General features: G+C 41.3%; 1 protein-coding gene across 10 annotated transcripts in view; it reads right to left on the bottom strand.

The window, feature by feature from the left end:
- The window catches only part of LOC129778065 (ras-like GTP-binding protein RhoL), a 38810-nt gene extending 27763 nt beyond the window's left edge, over nt 1-11047 (bottom strand). The window contains exons 1-2 of one of the 10 annotated variants that reach the window (XM_055784723.1): nt 10762-11047; nt 10069-10142 (exon numbers count right to left, since the gene is read on the bottom strand). In XM_055784723.1, the coding sequence (XP_055640698.1) occupies nt 10069-10142; nt 10762-10772 (85 nt within the window). In that variant the 5' untranslated portion in view covers nt 10773-11047. Of the gene's footprint in view, nt 1-9712; nt 10486-10761 lie in introns of all 10 variants that reach the window. The other 9 variants (XM_055784714.1, XM_055784721.1, XM_055784715.1 and 6 more) reach the window with 9 other exon arrangements.
- Between the last annotated feature and the right edge of the window lie 11042 nt (nt 11048-22089).

The following is a 22089-nucleotide window of genomic DNA, read 5'->3' as shown; positions in this document are numbered from 1 at the left end:
CAAACGGGATTCATCATCACGTGGCTGCGTAAGCTATTCTTGCGCTATTGTGTTGTCTCCGTAGCGCGTAGCTCTGTCTCTCCCTGATTAGGGCAGTAGAGCGCATTATTGGAACAACTTATATATTAAGGTACACATATTTATTATTAATATTATTATTCAAGTAATTTGTTCATTGTTTGATATTATTATCATAATTTTTGTTGTTGTTATTTTTTTTAAGATTATTGTTAAAATCAATAATAATTTAGAAATAAGACAGACATTTTTTTGAATGGAGAATAGTGGAGGATCTCCAGAGATGGAGATCTCCGATAATGAATCTCATACAAGATCTGGGAAAAAAACATAAACGAGTCCCTCATAAGGAAGATAATTCTTCTGGGGACGAATCCGCTCATCCTACCAAGCCCCCCTCTAAGAAAATTGCAAGCCTCCCTTCTCAACCCACTGTTACTTCCACTCCCCCTCTCCCATCATCGATTTCGCTTCCCCCTTCTGATGCTTCCGATCCAACCCAATCCTCGTCCTCGTCCTCATCCTCATCCTCGTCCTCGTCCTCGTCCTCGTCTTCCCCCTCTGTTGTCTCCGCTCCACGTGTCAGAGTTTATCCAGAAGATGCACCTGGAACTGGCCCTTGGGTTGTTTTCCTCCGGCCAAAACCGAAAGGAAAAAACCTTAACGTGATTCAGATCATGAAAGATCTGGCCAGATACACTTCTGTATCTGAAATTCGCAGGGTTAGACCGAACAAATTGCGAGTTGTCGTGAATGAACGGAAACACGCAAACGAGATTGTTGCTGATCAACATTTCACTCTCGAATATCGAACATTTATACCCTCCCATAACGTAGAAATTGAGGGGGTGATAACTGAAACGGGTCTGACGAGCGAACAAATAAAAGCAGAAGGAAAAGGCAAGTTCAAGAAGCTCCTCTCAATGGAAGTGAAAATCTTGGACTGTCGCCAACTCGGGAAACTTTCCCATGATGGGGACCAAACTAAATTTACGCCGTCCGACTCGTTTCGAGTCACCTTTGCTGGTACCGCCCTCCCTGACTACGTTATGGTGGACAAATTGAGACTACCTGTGCGACTCTTCGTGCCAAAGCCCATGACTTGCAACAAATGCAAGTCAGTTGGTCACACTTCGGATTATTGTGCCAACAAGGAGCGCTGTGCCACTTGCGGAGAGCAACATGAGGGGAAATCCTGCAGTGCGACTGAGCATAAATGTCCATATTGCGGGGGATCCCCACACGAGCTCTCAGTTTGTGAAAATTACAAGAGTCGCTGGGAGAAACAGAAGCGCTCTTTGAAGAAACGCTCGAAACGCACTTTTGCGGATATTTTAAAGGGCGCTTCTCCACTGGCCCAACAACAACAACCAATCAACACACAAAATGTCTTCGCCACGTTGCCCGTTGACGAAATAGAAGCGGACCATGCTAACGGGGGCACACCGTTCATTTTCCAAGGGAATCCCCGGCGCAAAAATGTGACCACTCCCAAAGTTCAAGGACAAGCCCCTCCGGTGATACCCCCTGTTAGCATGCCTAAAAAATCGAATGCAGCGGACAAGCAAAATCAGGTTCCTCCTGGTTTCCGTAGGAATAATTCACCTTCGAATGGCCCAGCACTCGAGGGGACATCAAAAACCCCAACTGTCCCTGTTATTCCGTCCAGTTCAACTTCCCAATCGGGATTTATAAAGTTGTCTGACCTTTTGGACCAAATCTTCAAGTGTTTTAATGTTTCCGTCTCCATCAGAACCCTTGTCATCTCAATGCTTCCAGTATTAAAGACAATTTTGCAACAATTGATGCAAACATGGCCCCTCCTTGCAATGATTATCTCTCTTGATGTCTAATTCAAATAGAGAGGTCGGAGATATCACTGTTTTACAGTGGAATTGTCGTAGTCTTATCCCTAAATTGGATACATTCAAATTTTTAATTCATAACTACGATTGTGATGTTTTTGCTCTGTCCGAAACTTGGCTTTCTTCGCGAGATGATATCTCTTTCCACGATTTTAATATTATACGCTTGGACCGTGATGATAGATACGGAGGGGTGCTTTTGGGGATCAATAAGTGCCACTCATTTTTTAGAATTGACCTTCCACCTATTGGAGGGATCGAAGCTGTTGCTTGTCATGCAAACATCAGAGGCAAAGACCTCTGTATTGTCAGCTTGTATTGGCCTCCGAGAGCTGCGGTTAGCCGCAAACAACTTGATGACATGTGCTCACTCCTTCCTGAGCCACGATTGATCTTGGGAGACTTCAACTCTCACGGAACTGCCTGGGGAGAACAGTACGACGACAATCGTTCATTGTTGATATATGACCTTTGTAACAGCTTCAATATGACTGTTTTGAACACTGGGGAAACAACACGTGTACCTAAACCTCCTGCTAACCCAAGTGCTCTTGACCTCTCGCTTTGCTCGAATTCCCTATCGTTAGATTGCAAGTGGAATGTAATCCAGAACCCCAACGGTAGTGATCACTTGCCAATCAAAATTTCCATCACCATTGGGTCGAATTCTTCTGAATCTATAAATATGGCATATGACCTCACAAGACACATTGACTGGAAAAAATATGCGGACGCGATTGCTCTAGCCATCAATTCCAGAGATGGTTTACCTCCATTGGAGGAGTATAACTTCCTTTCTCGTTTGATCTATGACAGCGCGGTTCGCGCTCAAACGAAACCCATCCCAGGTTCCACCATTTCCCGAAGGCCTCCCAATCTATGGTGGGATAGCCAATGTTCCAAGCTTTATGTAGAAAAATCGAATGCATTTAAAGCTTTTCGGAAACGTGGAACCACTGAAAATTTTCGAATGTATTTAGCCCTTGAGAATCAGTTCAAAAATTTGATCAAAGGGAAAAAAACGTGCTTATTGGCGAAATTTCGTGGGAGGTTTGTCACGAGAAACGTCAATGAAAAAATTATGGAAAGTGGCGCGAAACATGAGAAATCGCTCTTCAACGAATGAAAGCGAAGAATATTCACATCGATGGATTTTTAATTTTGCACGGAAGGTTTGTCCTGATTCCGCTCCTGTGCAAAAAATTGTTCGAGATATACCACAAGGTAGGTGCGATCTTGATTCCGAGTTTTCGATGGTAGAATTCTCTCTTGCTCTGCTCTCATGTAACAATTCTGCTCCGGGATCGGATAGAATTAAGTTCAACTTGCTGAAAAACCTCCCTGATGTGGCGAAACATCGCTTGTTGAATTTATTCAATCGGTTTCTGGAGAATAATATTGTTCCAGATGATTGGAGACAAGTACGAGTTATAGCTATTCAAAAACCCGGAAAACCCGCGTCCAACTTCAATTCGTACCGCCCAATAGCAATGCTGTCTTGTATACGGAAATTGTTGGAGAAAATGATCTTGTTTCGCCTTGATCGATGGGTTGAAACGAATGGCCTACTCTCAGATACACAATATGGGTTCCGCAGGGGCAAGGGGACGAATGATTGTCTTGCGTTGCTTTCTTCAGAAATTCAAATGGCTTACGCCGAAAAAAAACAAATGGCTTCAGTATTCTTGGACATAAAGGGGGCCTTCGATTCTGTTTCAATAGAGGTTTTGTCGGACAAATTACACTCTCGGGGTCTGCCGCCTCTATTGAATAATATGTTATATAACTTGCTTTGTGAGAAACATTTGAACTTTTCTCACGGAGATTCGGCAGTAAGTCGGGTCTCTTACATGGGCCTCCCCCAGGGCTCATGTTTAAGCCCCCTTTTGTACAACTTCTATGTAAGCGACATCGACAATTGCCTTACACAAAATTGCAGCCTAAGACAACTTGCAGATGATGGAGTGGTGTCTGTCGTAGGACCAAACGAATCCGACCTGCAAGGACCCTTACAAGATACTTTGAACAATTTTTCAACCTGGGCCATTGGGCTAGGGATCGAATTCTCCACGGAGAAAACAGAGATGGTGGTTTTTTCTAGGAAGCATAGACCAGCAAAACCAAAGCTTCAACTTTTAAGTAAACCGATCACTCATGCTATGTCATTCAAGTATCTTGGGGTCTGGTTCGACTCCAAATGTACTTGGGGGGCCCATATTAGGTATCTGAGTAAAAAATGCCAACAAAGAATAAACTTTCTCCGTACAATTACCGGCACCTGGTGGGGAGCCCACCCAGAAGATCTTATAATGTTGTATCGAACAACTATTCTCTCAGTGATGGAGTATGGCAGTTTCTGTTTTCAATCAGCTGCCAAAACACACCTCATTAAACTCGAGCGAATTCAGTATCTTTGTCTCCGTATCGCGTTGGGATGTATGCCCTCAACGCATACCATGAGTCTCGAGGTTTTGGCAGGTCTACTCCCACTAAAAGATCGCTTCAATTTATTATCTCTTCGGTTGGAACTCGCGACATCTGCTATATGCAGTTGATCTATATGTTTGTGAAACGGTCTAGTATAAGTATTTAATGCTTTTGTGTTTTTCTTTTTCGTTATTAGTTTGTTTGTCTTGTCCCCCCATCTCACCGTCGCCCACCCTCGACAGCTAGTCGAACACCAGATGCTATCCCTGGTCATTATGCACAATGCTACAGTGCGTGCGGCAACCCTCGGTTGAGACAACGATACCTCATATCCATATCCCCAACCTGACCCGTCCCACAAAAATGTTGCCCTTTTAACCTCGAGTAAACCGCGAGTATTCGGTCGAATCCTACTAAACATAGAAATTAGTTGAAACTTTGTATAAACAAACCTTGAATTAGCGGCTCCGCAAAGCTTATGCGATTGAGCCTTACAAATAAATGAACTGGACAAAAAAAAAAAAAAAAAAAAATTATCTCTTCGGTTCTTCATCCGGTGTAAGGTCATGAACCCATTGGTGATCGGAAATTTTGAGCAGCTGATCGAGCTAAATTTTCACTCCGGATTCATGAGTTCATATCATGAATTCATCTCCATGCAGGTTGATCCTTCTTCGTATATTCCCAACCGTGTTTGTTTCCCTGACTACATCAATTCCTCTGTGCATTTTGATCTGTCCATGAAGCAAGATATCCATGGATATTCAGATTACCAACGATCGAGGATCGCTCCAACGATCTTCGATGAAAAGTATGGGGGTATCAATTGTGATAATATGTACTTTACTGATGAGTCCACTATAAACGAGTCCACAGGATTTGGAGTGTTCAACGAATTTTTTAGCACCTCACACAGTCTTCAGAATCCTTGCTCAGTGTATATTGCTGAATTGGCAGCAATTCATTGGGCGCTGGACAGCGTCGCCTCACGACCTGTTGAACACTATTACATTGTAACGGATAGTCTTAGCTCTGTCGAAGCTATCCGTTCAGTGAGGCCGGAAAAGCACTCGCCGTACTTCCTTGAGAGAATACGAGAAATTTTGAGTGCTTTATCCAGACGCTGTTATGTTATTACCTTTATCTGGGTCCCTTCACATTGCTCCATTCCGGGTAATGAGAGGGCTGACTCATTAGCAAAGGTAGGTGCAATTGAAGGCGATATTTATCAGCGTCAAATCGCCTTCAATGAATTTTATTCTTTAGTCCGCAAAAATACCATCGCTAACTGGCAACGCAAGTGGAATGAAGACGAATTGGGCCGGTGGTTTCACTCGATTATCCCTAAGGTTAGCCTCAAACCGTGGTTCAAAAGTCTGGACTTGAGTCGGGACTTTATTCGCACCTTCTCCCGACTCATGTCCAATCACTGTTCGTTAGATGCACTACTCTTCCGTTTCAATCTTGCCAGCAGCAATCTCTGCGTTTGTGGCCAAGGTTATCACGACATCGAGCACATTGTTTGGTCGTGCGAGGTGTATCTGGTCGCCAGATCGAATTTAAAAAACTCCCTTCGGGCCCGAGGAAGACAGCCCAATGTGCCGGTGAGAGATGTGTTGGCTCGGTTAGACCTTGATTACATGTCCCATATATATGTTTTCCTTAAAGCTATAGATCTTCGTGTGTGATAGCCCCTACATCCTTATACCCTCCTTTCCTTCCTTTGCGGGTAATTCGTCCCCTTGCTATAAATAGTAGAATAAGTTGAAATGTAAATACACTATAGATATACGAATAGATTTATAAATTGAGTGTTCATCAACATTGTTACAATTTCCTTATATCCCATCCTTCTCCTAAAAATTTGTCACCCTCCTAAACTCGAGTACACCGCGAGTAATCGGTTTTCCACCTTACTAACCATAGATGTAAGAAAATTGTTTATATATATAGTTTTAAAATTATATTTAAGAATTCGGCTCCTTTAAACTTAAGTAACTGAGCCTGTAAAAATAAACGAATTAAAAAAAAAAAAAAAAATTCCCCCGACCAGAACGGGAATCGAACCCGAACACCCGGCATGTTAGTTATGACGCTAACCACTCGGCCACGGGAGCACAGTACCATTGAAGATAATTTGATGGTCAGTTCTTATCAATGTTATTGCACCGAAAAATGGTTCAATGATGGTACTACATCCACTCTGGTATTTGACAAGAACTACGATGTTTTTCGCTACGATCACTGTCAGATCAACAGTACGAAAAATTCTGGTGGTGGAGTACTGCTTGCCATCTGCCGGAAATTAAAACCCCGCATCGTTCCAAATGACTCTTGGCTAAGCATTGAACAAGTGTGGGTCGAAATTAAGGTGCTTGATCACTCGCTTTTCCTGTGTGCAGTTATTTTCCACCAGACGGCGTCCGTGATGTAGCTTTGTTGACCGTTCACACGGATTCAATCGCAACAGTGCGCTTTAGATTCAACCCGATGGATGAAATTGTGATAATCGGGGATTTGAATTTACCTGGAGTTAGAAGGAAACCCTCGAGGTTTGGATTTCTGAACCTGGATGCCAATCATTCAACGTTTCCGACGAGCACAGTCTCCCTGTTAGATTCATACAGCACCAGCCTGCGCCAACAGATAAACCACGTCGAGAACAACAACGAGAGAATTCTGGACCTCTGTTTCGTTAGCAATGCTGACTCATCTCCAGCTATTTCAGCAGCAGCTGCTCCACTAGTTAAAACCGTTAAAATGTTCTCCAATATCGTGAACTGTGTTATGGACAGGCATGTACCGAAGCGAACGAACTATTATGGGCGACTAATCCATGCTTATAAGCGAATGAGCCAATCGTGTTATCGAAGTTATATTATCAACATGCGGCGGAAACTACTAAGTCGTTTTGGATGTTTGTAAACGAGCGAAGAAATGAGTATGGTTTACCTACTACGATGGGCATTGGAGTTCTGACACACAAGCGATATCTAACCTTTTTGCTGATAAATTTGGAAGCGTATTCTCGGAGGAGGTGGATGTAATCATAATATGTCTGCTGCTGAAAACGTACCGTCTGAAAACGTACCGTCTTGTACCGTCGTAACATCTTGCTCCTTTGATCCTGATGGAATTCCGTCTATTTTGTTGAAGAAATGCACTACTAATCTGATGATTCCTCTTTGTCGCATTTTACGCTTGTCGTTGAAAAGTGGAAAATTTCCAACCTTCTGGAAGTCGACGTTTTTGTTTCCTGTTTATGTACAGAGTGCGAAAACTCAAATCGACAACTACAGAGGAATGCCCGCCCTAAGCTCAGTTGCCAAACGGCTTGATCTGGTTGTCTTGGAGTCGATCTTCAGTTTCTGGCAGCAATACATTGTAGATGACCAACATGGTTTTATGTGTAAGAGATCAACTGTAACCAATCTGTTGTATTTTACGGCCTATATAACGGAAGGTTTTACCGACGATGTGAAAATTTACTTTCAAGTCAACTCGATTGCCGATGCCGGCCTACTTGAGCAACAGTTGGCCAGCTTTGCCGAATGGTGTAGTAATAATCGCATGAAAGTGAACCCAAGTAAATATGCCATTATTACCTATTCAAGAAAAAAGGAACCGATCTTGTTCGGTTATAAACTCTTTGGTACTTCCATCGAAAGAATTAACTGTATCGACGATCTAGGCGTGCTTCTTGACAGTAAACTATTGTTCCAGCAGCACATTTCGTGTATTGTTGGCAAAGCATCTAGAAGTCTGGGTTTTTTGTTTCTAATCGGTAAAGATTTCAATGACATCTATTGCTTGAAATCCTTGTACTGCGCGCTGGTGCGTTCGGTGCCTACACTACCAAAACGGTGTCGACAGAATTGAAGCTGTACAGTGAAGGTTTGTGCGCTTTTCTTTTCGACGTTTACCGTGGAGCGACGAAAGTAGATGCCATCTAATCAATCTAGATACCTTAGCTCTTCGTCGTAATGCCGCCCGTGCTATGTTAGTGCATGATGTGACCAGGGGTTAGACATCAATTGAATATAGGCTACCCAAAATCAAATTCAATATGGCGTCATTTGTTTATCAACATATCATTTACGAGGATTGAAATCGTAAAATGCGCTGCTTTATTTTAACTGCATGAGCGATTTTCATATTTCGGTTTCACATGGAGGTGTTCACATTTAACATGGAGTTTAAAGTTAGCCACTATTCGACTCTATAACCGGACCGAGTTGTAAACAACAGTAATTGATTGAACCAAAATGTCAGTAAACCGCAGCAATATTGGGTACACTGGCAATATGAGGGATTTGACGTTTTAGTCGTACCCCTGGATGTGACGGCAAAAACAGAGTGTTCGGCATTGCTCAGTCCATTCCACCTACAGGTGCGTCCAAAAAGTCTGTGGAACCGAAATTTCCTGCGTATACCGGTCCGGAATAAAAATTACGCGATATCCAATCTACTTGGAATGTTTAATAGAATTGCTGAGGGCTTTGATTTTGATTTATTAAACGTAATTTTAACCAATTTAAATATTATTAGGACATAGATTAAGCCGGTTGGCTATAAATAGGTAAATAAAAAAATAGATAAATAGCGTTAGTGGTTGACGAAATGTTATTCCACTTCTGCCCTTTCGAGAACAACAATTTATCGGTGGTTTAGTGAATCAACAATTTATCGGTTTAGTTTAGTGAATCATTTTGAACGATCATAAAGTGAAGTTACGCGAGTTAGTTGAGGCCGTAGGCATTTCAAAATGATGGGTGGGATACATTTTGCACGACATTTTGGGCATGGAAAAGCTATCCGCGCCGTCGACCGTCGACCAAAAACCGCGGCGCGTTGATGATTCAACAGCCGGTTTGGCATTGTTGAAGCTGAATCGAGTGGACTTCTTTCGATGTTTTGTGACAATGGATGAAACGTGGATTCATTACCACACTCCCGAGTCCAATAGAAAACTCGCTATACCAAGGAAACGAAGGAAACTATGTTGAGAATTAAATACAGCTTTGCCCAAAACACGATTGTTTTCATTGAAAATCCCGGGACTTTTCAGCCCATGTAGTATTACAGCATCCAAGATATAAACCTAGCATGCAAATCGGGAATGAAGAACATACATCGGTTGTATCTTTATTATTTTCGCCACCACTGTACTATACCACACCCAGTGAAGCGAATTTCGCGTCTTTCGGTACTGATTATGTGGTTATATGTCTTTGTCATCCAGCATTGCGATCGAGATTTCCACTCTCCAGCTTACCATTGAGGAAAGGGTGATACGTAATCTATGAATCACAGTTCATGAGCAATAATCAGACCATTGCGAGTAATTGGTGATAAAAATGTTCAAAAATGTGATCTAATATTTCGAACTGAATTTTCTTTACCTCTATATGCCTCGTGATCAACCAACGTTGTACTATCAGCCTTATGTGATATAATCCAATTTTTTTATCCACTCAGTATAAAACTTTCTCTCCGTGGAGTTTCGGTCAGTTTACCACCAAGATATGCGACTGTCTTACTGTTCCGAATAACCGTTGGAAAGTCCACCATGAAGTTAACCTCTCTCAAGCGACTAAGTTTTCCATGCAGCCATTATCACGATAAAAGATGCAGTTTGCGTCGAATTTAAAATTCATCTAAAACACTGTGAAAAATGGCAGCTTTTTCGCGAACTAATCTTAATTTCTTCACTGTAGATTCGAAACCAATTGAGGTGTGTTACTTTGTCGCTACTCACATATTCCAAATATAGCACTGCAACTTATATCGTCTACTGCGAACACCAACAACTCTGCCCGATGGCGACAACGACTAGAAGCAGCATTGAAGACGAAACTGAATTATTCGTATTTTTCCGCTGATAAGGAACTTTATCACTTGATGTGTGATATTTCTTTTCTTTCTCCACTTGAAGTTGTTTGTGTCAGCGTTATTTCTCACTATAGATAAGCACTAACACAAGCAGAACTGTAGAAGCGCAACTCGAGGCGTAAATCATTTCTGAACAACGTCCTGAGACGACGACTGATTAAGTCACTCTATACACATTGTTGAATGTTGAAGCAAAAAAGTGCTAATGTCAGCAGCAGTGAGGATTTAACATCTAAATTACTTCAACTCGTTTAGACTGCACACATGTTGGTGAAACACCGAACTACCACAAAAATACACGAAGAAGCTCAATATCAATTATTCATAGCACACACTGAACTAGCTCTCGTCATTAATTAGCATTCCTCACACTCAGGAAAGCATTGCTTTTATTAGCATGTGCTATCTTTTGCTCTGCGTATTTATCAGTTAAACATACAGACAATTTGACAATAAAAATCGTTAGTATTCGTAGAAGACATTGCAGTACTTTGATCATACGAAAGGATATGTCTGATGCTGATAAGTAAGCAATATTGATAAAACTCAAATTGATTACATTACAAACATCACTTCGTTCACTCGGTAGACATGATGGTCAATCCGTCCTTTCCTCGTTCAACATAAACAAATTCTAACACCGGAAGGTAACATGACGATGATGACGATCATTGATGCGATAGTTATTTTTACTCTTGCACATACGCCCCTCACGAAGATAAACTCTGACACGCGTGCCAACCAGTTTCACAACACGCATTCACTACTCGATCAACACTGAACAGGCCGCTTCCTACAAGTGAAATCAAACGCTCGCAGCCTACCGCAGTCGGAGAATGAGTGGCGTAAGTGTGTACACATTTTGAGACTCAACAACAAAATATCATTTCACTGAGTCGGATGAATGGAATCGTGAGTTCCTGTGGTTTGATGATGTGCGAATAGTTTTGAATCCGGTAGAGACATTGGATCAATATGGGCATAGATGAGCTTTTGTTTTCTCATTCTCCAAACATGTTTTACTCACTTGAATGGTGTTCAGATCCAGACTGTGTTGTTTACATTTTTGACGTAGGACTGCGTCTTTCATTTCTATACCGGGGTGTAAAATCAAAGTTTCAAAAACGAAAGCGTTACACCGGAGACCGAGATTTTGAGCATTAATAGCTTCTAAACAACTGAACGAAATGGTATGATGAACACTTCATTCGAAAGATAAAATGTCTACGCGTTATATACTTGTTACTTTTTGATCCAAAAACTTGTTTCAATAGTCTTAAAATTGCCTTCAAAACAGGCTATTGAAATCACCAATCGGTATATAAGCGAGCGCCACTCGGAAATCCACTCAGTTCTAGTTGAACAGCGATTGGAGCATGTTGTCGCTGTTATGGTGAAGCTCTTCGTTTATCATAAAAGCGCGAATGAACGGTGTCACCAAGAGCCTGTTTGTGCACCTTAGGCCAGAAGGGAATCCATCAGGAGGAGAGTGATGCCGCAAATGGTTCCCCGGGAAGAGATCGGATCAGCCGCCACACACACACATACACGCGCGGAACTCTTCGTTTGGATGCCATTCAGCATCGAGAAAATTCCGGAAAGATTCAATCGTTGCTGAAAAATAATCTGCCAGTTCCCCTGGGAACTGAAAAATACATTCATGCGAAAGAGTTCATTTTAATGTTTTTTATCCATGTAACATTGCGACCATATATTTTTCAATTAAGTGCCATTAACAGGTGGTTATCGAGTTAGCATTACCCACTGGTGGGCTTCGAGTATCGAGGAAAATCGGGAAAAATCTAATCGTTGCTGAATAATAATCTGCCAGTTCCCCTGGGAATTGAAAAATACATTGATGCGAAAGAGTTTATTCTAATGTTTTCTATCCATATGACACTACAACCAAATACATTTGGTTTTGTGATTTTTCAATCAATCGCAATTAACAGGAAAGCTTCTGAAATTATTCTTCCCCATCAGTAGAAAATTTTCGTATCCAATATTGTATGCGCGCGCAACGGAAAATGTTTCGCATCGCGAAAATAATATAATTTTCAATTGATTATTGCTCAGTCGCCGAAAGTTTGCCTTCCAAATTGCCATCGTAAACCACACCTTCTCTCGATTCAATCACGCACAAAAAGCATACTTGAGCGATATTCTGGTGGTGAAACGCATTCATTTTTCGTGACGACATCGACAAGGCAACATCGTTATTGAACGAGCTGAACGAGCGGAACGAGCTGGACGAGCTGGACGGCGAGGGATCAAGTGATTCATTATCCGGCCTAACCTAACTTGAAACACATACAATTTGTTTGGAACTGTAAGGGAGCGCAGAAAAGCCGATCCATCAGAAGAAGAGAAGACGACCGAGAAATTATCAGCACCGAAAAACGGTTCCATTTGAGATATCGAAGCGGCCGCCACAACACACATATATATACGTGCGGAACTTCTTCCGTTTAAATGCCATCCAGCATCGAGAAGATTCCGGAAAATTATTATCGTTGCTGAAAAATAATCTGCCAGTTCCCCTGGGAATAGAAAAATACATCCATGAGAAAGAGTTTTTTTTAAATGTTTTCAAATATATAACACTGCGATCAAATACATTTGGTTCTGTGATTTTTAAATCAAGTGCAATTAACAGGTGCTTATCGAGTTAGCATTAACCACTGGTGGGCTTCGAGTATCGGAGATTATCTGGGAAGATGTTATTGTTGCTGAAAAATAGTCTGCCAGTTCCCCTGGGAATTGAAAAATACATTCATGCGAAAGAGTTTATTTTAATGTTTTCTATCCATATAACACTGCGACCAAATACATTTGGTTTTGGGATTTTTCAATCAAGTGGAATTAACAGGTGCTTACATATAACATATAACACTGCGACCAAATACATTCGGTTATGTGATTTTTCAATCAAGTGTGATTGGCAGCAAAGGTTCTGAAGAGTATTCTTCCCCATCAGTAGGATATGTTCGTTTCCAATATTGGATGCGCGCGCAACGGAAAATGTTTCGCATCGCGAAAACATAATTCTCAATCGATTATTGCTCAGTCGCTGAAAGTTTCAAACTCAGAGAGCTCATTCCCCTCCAGTTTGCCTTTCAAATTACCATCGTAAACCACACCTTCTTTCTATTCAATCACGGACAAAAAGCATACTTAAGCGATATTCTGGTGGTGAAACGCACTCATTTTTCGTGAGGACATCGACAAGACAACATCGCTACTGAACGAGTTGAACGAGCTGGACGGCGAGGGATCAAGAGATTCATTACCTGGCCTGACTTGAAACGCATTCAGTTAGTTTGGAATTGTGAGGAAGCGCAGAAAAGCCGATCCATCAGAAGAATAGAAGACGACCGAGAGAATAGCAGCATCGAAAAACGGTTCCGTTTGAGACATCGAAGCAGCCGCCACACACATATATACGTACGGAACTTCTTTTTTTAAACGAGTGGTGGACTTCGAGATCAATCGAGAAGAATCCGGAAAGATGTCATTGTTACCGCAAAACAATCTGCCAGTTCCCCTTGGCAGTGTTTGCCAAATGATCCACTCATTGAAAAAATCGCTTTTGTTCGTTCAAATATGATCTTTCAGGAAACATTTCCCCCAGCGGTATTCTTTTGTTGTTATGTGTTGCAAATCACGACACAAAAGAGAACGAGACAACTCTGCATCGGCTCGCACTTTATTGCACACCAGCATGCAAGGAAAGCTATCATATACGCTTTTGGTCAGAAAGCTTATTTTCTTCTTTGCCTTTAACATATGCATAGCGACCTCTCCATGCATCATGAAACAGCAGGATCGTACGGACCACGCAAAGCGAAAGATTCATATTCAGCTAATGTAGCAGATCCTGATTTTTAAGTCTCAGAGAGTGCAAACTATATTATTATTTAACTCGATAGAGGCTAAGGGAGGGTAGTCAGATTATATTTTCCATTTTTAACGCCGCTATCCCTTGAAATATGTATATTCAATTGAGACTAAAACAATAACAAGTTCGGTCGTTTTTCTCTAACGTTCTCTGATTTTCATATTTTTATCGCGTAAACTTTATCTTATCGATAAAAATTTGGTTTAATTTTATCAACATATCATCCGCGAACAAGTTGACTACGGAGTTAAGTTGAATCTGTGCCCTAGAATCGGTAGATCTCTTATTTCGTGGATTCTAATCTGCACTGCTACAAGCGGAATACTCTGCCATTATCGTTCTCGAGTTGAGGATAATAGAGTAAAAGTTTTCCTTTATACTCGTGTGTCTGCGATTTTGAGTTGCGAATATGGCTAAAAGGTGCGAAGCAAACCCGTGCTTCACAGCGTCCGCACGCAGCAGTAAAATTGGATGCTGGAAATGTGAGAAATCGTTCCATCTCAAGTGCGCTGGCATTTCGGGGAACCAACATAAAATCATCCGCGATTGTTCTAGTGCTGTGTGGCTCTGCCCGTTATGTCTTGATTCGAAAGATTCTGCTGACCGGAATTCACCGACACTGCAGTTAATCTCTGATCGCCTTGCGTCTATTGTCCGGCTCGTTATGTCGCAGATAGAGGTGACTCGCTCTCTGTGTCGAGCTTATGGGCAAAATCTGCCGCGTTCTAGTTGTTGCCATCACTCTCCAAAAATTAGCGCTACAAATGTTGTAAGCAATTTCGAAGACCAAATCAACAATATCGAATTTAGCAAAATTTTCGATTCATTCGTCGCCGATGATGATCAACTTGTGGAGAAAACCAGCAATAAAAAGAGAAACAGGACCAGTAGTTGCTCTTCAACTCATATAGCAACTTCTAGGATCGGCAAAAGAACGAGAGTTGATGCGTCAGTAGATGCGTCTGATTTCAACCCACCGATGATCGCAGCATCATTTACAGTCTCAGAAATAGATAGGAGACATAACATCTCAACAATTGACCAGCGAGAACCCCTACTAGATTCTATAGTTGAACATCATCCTACCATCGTTAATGCAGTAGTAACATCATCACAGCCTCTTGCAACCTACTCCACTAGTAATCCAGAGATAGGCGCACCTGTGCCGGCCTCCTCATCTAGTTTCACAGGTAATGTGCCCTCTTGTATATGTCCGGCCGAAGCCGGTCGAGATACTACACAACTGATTCGTTCTTCACCGATACCAGATGCAGATCTTAACCAACAACGGACAGCCACTACTATCAACACGCTAACCTCTGGAATTAATTCCTGCATGGACAATGGGTCCGGATCACGAAACAACGCAAGTATCCAGCATTCTAGTAACACCGACGCTGTCTGTATCAGCAACAGTACACCTACCGCTACACTCCCCACGCTCTCCGTTGCTCCGGTCGCTAAACGATCTGATTGGTTTTATTTGACACGATTCCTACCAACAGAGACAACTGGAAATATTGCTCTTTATATTTCGAAGAGATGCAGCGTTGAAGCTTCGAAAATTCGGTGCCATAAGTTAATCCGTCAAAATAGGGATGATGATATTCCGTTAACTTTCATTTCGTTCAAGCTAAGCGTTCCAGATTCGATAGTAAGCGTAATTTGTTCTAAAAACTTCTGGCCCAGAGGTGTGTCAATATCACCTTTCTCAAATCGTAAATCATCAACTAATGCAGTGCAACTTTTACCCTCTCGCAAGGATACTGCTGGCTCTGACCAGCAACTACAATCAGTCGCACAACAGAACGCTCAGTCGAGTCAGGCCGTTTTTTTATGCCTTCCTCCTACACCGAAAGCTCCTCAGAAATTGAACTAGGTAGCTCTGTCGTCACAACAACACAATCACTTGAGCCCTCAGGCAGATCGCAACCGATTAGTGCGAGCATCGCTGGTATGATTCACGAATTGGTTATCTATTACCAAAATGTCGGTGGTATGAATTCCACTATTTCTGACTATCTTCAAGCTAGTTCTGATGCTTCTTACGACTTCATTGCACTCACTGAAACATGGCTTAATAGCAACACACTGTCTAAGCAGATTTTCGGTCCACTTTACAATGTCTACCGACTGGATCGATCTACGATGAACAGTAATAAACTTCATGGAGGTGGAGTCCTTCTGGCCATTCATTCAAGAATTCATTCTCGTGAATTGCTTCCCCCTAATGGGCCTAAGATTGAGCAGATCTGGGTGACTGTGTCGCTGAGCCTCCACACTATCTTCATCGGAGTTGCATACGTTCCACCTGACCTCACAAATGATTCATCTGTGATTGAACAACATATTTCATCGTTAATTTGGATTACTGAACAAATGAAACCTAAAGACAATATCTTGCTGGGTGACTATAATCTACCAGGCATTAAATGGATCCTCAACACATCGAATTATTATCACCCTGATATCCTGCATTCGACTATGCACCGCCAGACCGAGTGTCTACTCGACAGTTTTAGCTTCGCTGGACTATGTCAATTGAATGGAATCATCAATGCAAACAACCGCATACTTGACTTATGCTTCACCAATACTGAGCTCATTTCGGTCCATTACAACTTCAACAAGGCTGACTTTCTATCAATGAATAGATTTTTTCTGAACATTGATTGGAACGCCATTTTAGATGCATGTGATGTTGAATCTGGCTCTCTTGCTTTATCGAATGTGTTGCTCTATGCAATTGACCAGTTTGTCCCGAAGAAAAGAATCCATAATATTCAGCAACCTCCGTGGTCAAATCGTAATCTGAAACATTTGAAAGCAGCGAAGAGATCCGCTTTGAGAAATTTCACTAGATTTCGCTCGTATTATTGGAAAACCCGTTACGCGCTGGCCAACAGCAATTACAAACGTCTTAACAAAGTTTTATTTGCCAGTTATCAGAACCGCGTGCAATCCACTTTAAAATGTAACCCCAAGAGATTTTGGGAATTTGTCAACAACCAAAAGAGAGAGTCCGGTCTACCGACTGTGATGACACGTGGAAATGTAGTAGCTTCCAGCAGAGAAAGTATCTGTGAGCTGTTCCGGTGTCAATTCAAGAGTGTTTTCGTCAAGGAATGTCTTAATCATGAGCAAATTGTCTCCGCAACCGCTAATATACCTCATCTTGCAACGTTTGGATCACCACCTATAATTAACCAGAACATCGTCAAAGACGCCTGCCATAAGCTGAAACGTTCTTCCAACCCTGGACCAGACGGAGTCCCCTCCATTGTTTTGAAAAAGTGTACCGATAGTTTGTCTTACCCACTGAGTCTCCTTTTCAATCTCTCCGTAGATTCTGGCATATTTCCAGATATATGGAAAAAGGCTTATGTTTTCCCGGTTTTTAAGAAAGGCAGCAAGAAAGAAGTGCAGAACTACAGAGGGATCGCTTGCTTATGTGCAATATCTAAGCTACTAGAGCTCATCGTCTTGGATTACATCTCCTACACATGCAAGAGCTATATAGCTGAACAACAACATGGATTTATTTCGAAGCGATCAACAACTACAAACCTAGTTGTTTACACATCATTTATTGCTCGTGCTCTACAGTCGCGTTATCAAATAGATGCAGTTTACACCAATTTTTCGGCGGCTTTCGATACCATCAATCACCAGTTAATAATTGCCAAACTTAATCGTCTCGGTTTCAACGGCTCCTTTCTTAAATGGTTGCAATCCTATCTGGTAAATCGACAGATGTCTGTTAAAATTGGTGACACTATTTCCAAGACCTTCAGTGTTACTTCGGGTGTTCCCCAAGGAAGTCACTTAGGACCATACATTTTCCTGCTATTTCTGAACGACATCAATTTTGTTTTGGATTGTCAAAAATTGTCTTACGCAGACGACTTTAAATTGTACTATTTAATTAATAGTGAAAATGATGCAGCATTTCTACAGTCGCAAATCGATGCATTTGCTGCTTGGTGTGACAAAAATAGAATGATTATAAACCCCACCAAATGCTCAATTATTTCATTCTCGCGTAAACGCACTACAGTCCACTTCAATTACAAGTTGCAGGGCTGTATATTACAACGAGTCAATTGTGTCAAGGACCTAGGAGTTATGCTCGACTCTAGGCTTACATTTCGTGAGCACATTGCATATATAACGATGAAATCATCCAAAATGCTCGGATTTATGTTTCGTGCAACAAAACACTTCAGGGACATACACTGCATAAAGGCCGTATATTGTTCCCTCGTTCGTTCGATACTCGAGTATGCATCAATTGTTTGGTCACCATACTATCAAAACAGCATTCTGCGGCTAGAAGCTATCCAGCGCAAATTTGTTAAATTTGCTCTACGAAATCTACCTTGGAGTGATCCCAGCAACCTTCCCAGTTACGAACATCGCTGCAGACTCATCGGGCTTGATTCTTTGTGTAATCGCCGCAACCTTGCCAGAATATGTTTCATTTCCGACTTGATACTGTCGCACATAGACTGTTCAGAGCTTTTACAACTTGTGAACTTTAATATCCAGCAAAGGAATCTGAGATCTCATAACTTCCTCCAGATACCGTTTTCACGCACGAATTACGGATACTACGAGCCAATGTCGAGTATGTGTCGATAGTTCAATAGACACAGTATTTATTTTGACCTCGGGATATCACGCACATCACTTAGAAAGAGATACATCTCTTCGATCACAAATACTCCGTTTAGTTATTAAGTTTTTTATTATAATTTAGTACGTAAGCGTCATTTGGGTTCTGTATACCCGTTGATTTGTCGAATAATAAATAAATATAGACCGCATAGTTTTACTAGCAACACCGCTCCAGTGAGAAGCAAAAACTCTCGCGTTTTATCTCTTTTCCCATTCGTTGCTCTCCGCAAATGATGACTGAATGATAACGTAATTTTTCTTGTATCATTTATTGCTTTGCACTTTTCTGTGCAGTGGGCTTCGCTATAGTAAAATGGGACGATATATGCGGTTCAAACTTGTATGCAGGCTTCGAAAATGGTATGCGATGTTTGATACAGATCGGATATGCAATCAACAGTCTTCGTTCCTCTCTTAGTTTAATCATTTAGTGTAACACAAGTGATTACTGACATTCATACAAGTATCTGAATGATCCTCTCATATTTGGTTATATGTTCGTGAGAGTTTACTTGCATGACACATTGTGTATCATTCAATTTTGATCGAAATCCAAACACTGCCCCTTGGAATTGAAAATTACATTCAAGCGAAAGAGTTTCTTTTAATGTTTTCTATCCACAAAGTTGCTGCTGCGATCGAATACATTTGGTTTTGTGATTTTTCAATCAAGTGTAATTGATTAGCAGGAAAGCTTCTGAAGATTATTCTCCCCCATCAGTAGGATATTTTCGTATCGAATACAGTTTGCGCGCGCAATGGAAAATGTTTCGCATCGCGAAAATCATATAATTTTTAATCAATTATTGCTCAGTCGCCGAAAGTTGCAAACTCAAAGAGTTCATTCGCCTCTAGTTTGCCTTCCATATTGCCATCGTAAACCACACCTTCTTTCGATTCAGTCACGGACAAAAAGCATACTTAAGCGATGTTCTGAAACGCATTCATTTTTCGTGAGGACATCGACAAGACATCATCGTTACTGAACGAGTTGAACGAGCTGGATGGTGAGGGATCAAGGGATTCATTACCTGGCCTGACCTAACCTGAAAGGCATTCAGTTTGTTTGGGACTGTGAAGGAGCGCAGAAAAGCCGATCCATCAGAAAAAGAAGAGAAGACGACCGAGAGAATACCAGGTTCTGCTTGAGGCATCGGAGCAATTGCCATACACACACACACACACACACACGCATACACGCGCGCAACTCTTTACGTTTGCTGGAAGAATCCGGAAATAAGTGATCGTTGCTGCAAAATAATCTGCCAGTTCCCCTTGGCATTGAAAATAACATGCAAGCGAAAGAGTTTATTTTAATGATTTTTTATGTTTTTCTGCGACCAAATACATTTGGTTCTGTTATTTTTCAATCAAGTGCAATTAGCAGGAAAGCTTCTGAAGATTATTCTTCCCCATCAGTAGGATATTTTCATATCCAATATTGGATGCATAAAACCTTGTACCTCCAACGTAACGCTCTCGTTTTCGAAGTCCCCCAAATATTCATTTATTCTTTCATTCAGAATGGATTCAGATTCAACTTCAAACAAATGATCACTAAATCAACGATAGTCCTACGTCACCATTGCGGTTATACCATAGATATAACCCACTTCCTGTTTTTTTCATCTTTCAAAAACTGAGATCTATCCCGTTGTTGAAACTAACTTTTTGTCTGAAATTCATGATGTTATGCTATTTTTGTAGATTACTCTGAAATAAACTCTGCTGTTTGCTTATTTTTATTCGTATTTATTGTTAATTTTGGGTTGATGAAAGTTTAAAGTTACTTTTCGATTCACTCCTTAAAAGAAGCATTGTATTGAACTGGTTCAAGTGCCGTCTATTCTTGGATCATTTTCTAACAACGAAAATATAAGAACTTTGTTGCGTTTCGAATTAAGCGCTATTCATATACAACATCCACGTCATGTTCACGTCCCGTCACGTCACTTTGTGTCAATTATTCTTCCATGCAATACCTATTGAGGCATTCACATACACCAGCAACGGCAAGTCGAAGTTGCTGTTGCCGGTGTATGTGAATGTTTGCATAAGAACTGCTTGGAAAGATAATTGACGCAACGTGACGGGACGAAACGTGATCGTGACGTGGATGCTGTATGTGAATCGCACTTTAGAGAGATCATCGGTCGATCGAAGCCTTCGCAATGGAATTGGGTAAGAGGCAAAGGCAATATGGGGAACCATCTAACGGAGTGGAAGGTTGGAGAGCACATTGGACAGCAAAGTCCTTGGTTCCGGGGACCAAAATTTTTATATGAACCACATATGAACTGGCCGCAGCAGTTACGAAAAACATCGGTTGTACAGGAGGAAATGCGAGCAACGTTTCTACTACATACGATTGAGATTCAAGAACCACTTATGAACGCTTCAAGGATTTCTGAAAGGAACGTGCTGATTAAAACATTCGCGTATGTGTATCGATTTAGGCGGCGGTGATAGTGGTTGCGGAAAAGTGGTCGTACGACTTGTATGCAAAAGTGAAAGTAAACAACCACATTGAGTTGTATTGGTGTGGTTACATTGCTCCCCCCTTGCTTCGTTCGAATTCGCCAGCTTCTATTGAACAAAATTATTTGTTTTTCTTCGTCAGTTATCGTACAATCAAATTTTCGTGCGTACTCCGAGCCAAGCCAAAATTATCTTAGCATTCAACAACATTCGTGCGAAACGTTAAGGCAAACCAATTGAAATAGTTCCAGCTACATCCAAAATTAAAGTGATGTCGCTTAAAGGATTACCATCAATTCAGAAATCATTTACAAGGGGAGAATATCAGATTGTGGAAAGAATCTTCTGGAAAATGGACCAAGCAGAACGATTTCAAGATAAGGTTCGAGTTTTCACCAAAATCCGTCAGGATGATTGCAGTAGTTCTATGAAAAAAAGGAGCAGCAGTTTATTTAAGCTCTTTCCGATTATGGACGAATTTGAAATCATTCGTATGGAAGGGCGAACAAAACCCGTTGAGTTCATTCCATTCGAGCTTCTTTTTCCGATTGTACTTCCGAAAAGTCACCTTGTCACACATAAATTGACTGATCATTACCCTCATAAATTAGGACACGCTGGGCGCGAAACAGTAGTAAATGAATTGAGGCAAAGCTTTTAAATATAGAACATTCGCATGGAATTGAGTAATGTGATGAAGGCTTGTGTTTGGGTTAAGATAAAACGTTGCAGACCGGTAATTCCAAGACTGTCTTCATTACCAGCGCAAAAAGTTACGTCAAATCAACGTCCTTTCAGCTTCACAGGTGTAGATTTTTTGGACCAATTATTGTT

The sequence above is a fragment of the Toxorhynchites rutilus genome, chromosome 3 (genome assembly GCF_029784135.1).
Source record: "Toxorhynchites rutilus septentrionalis strain SRP chromosome 3, ASM2978413v1, whole genome shotgun sequence".
NCBI lineage: Eukaryota > Metazoa > Arthropoda > Insecta > Diptera > Culicidae > Toxorhynchites > Toxorhynchites rutilus.
This window is presented reverse-complemented; position numbering and strand designations above follow the sequence as displayed.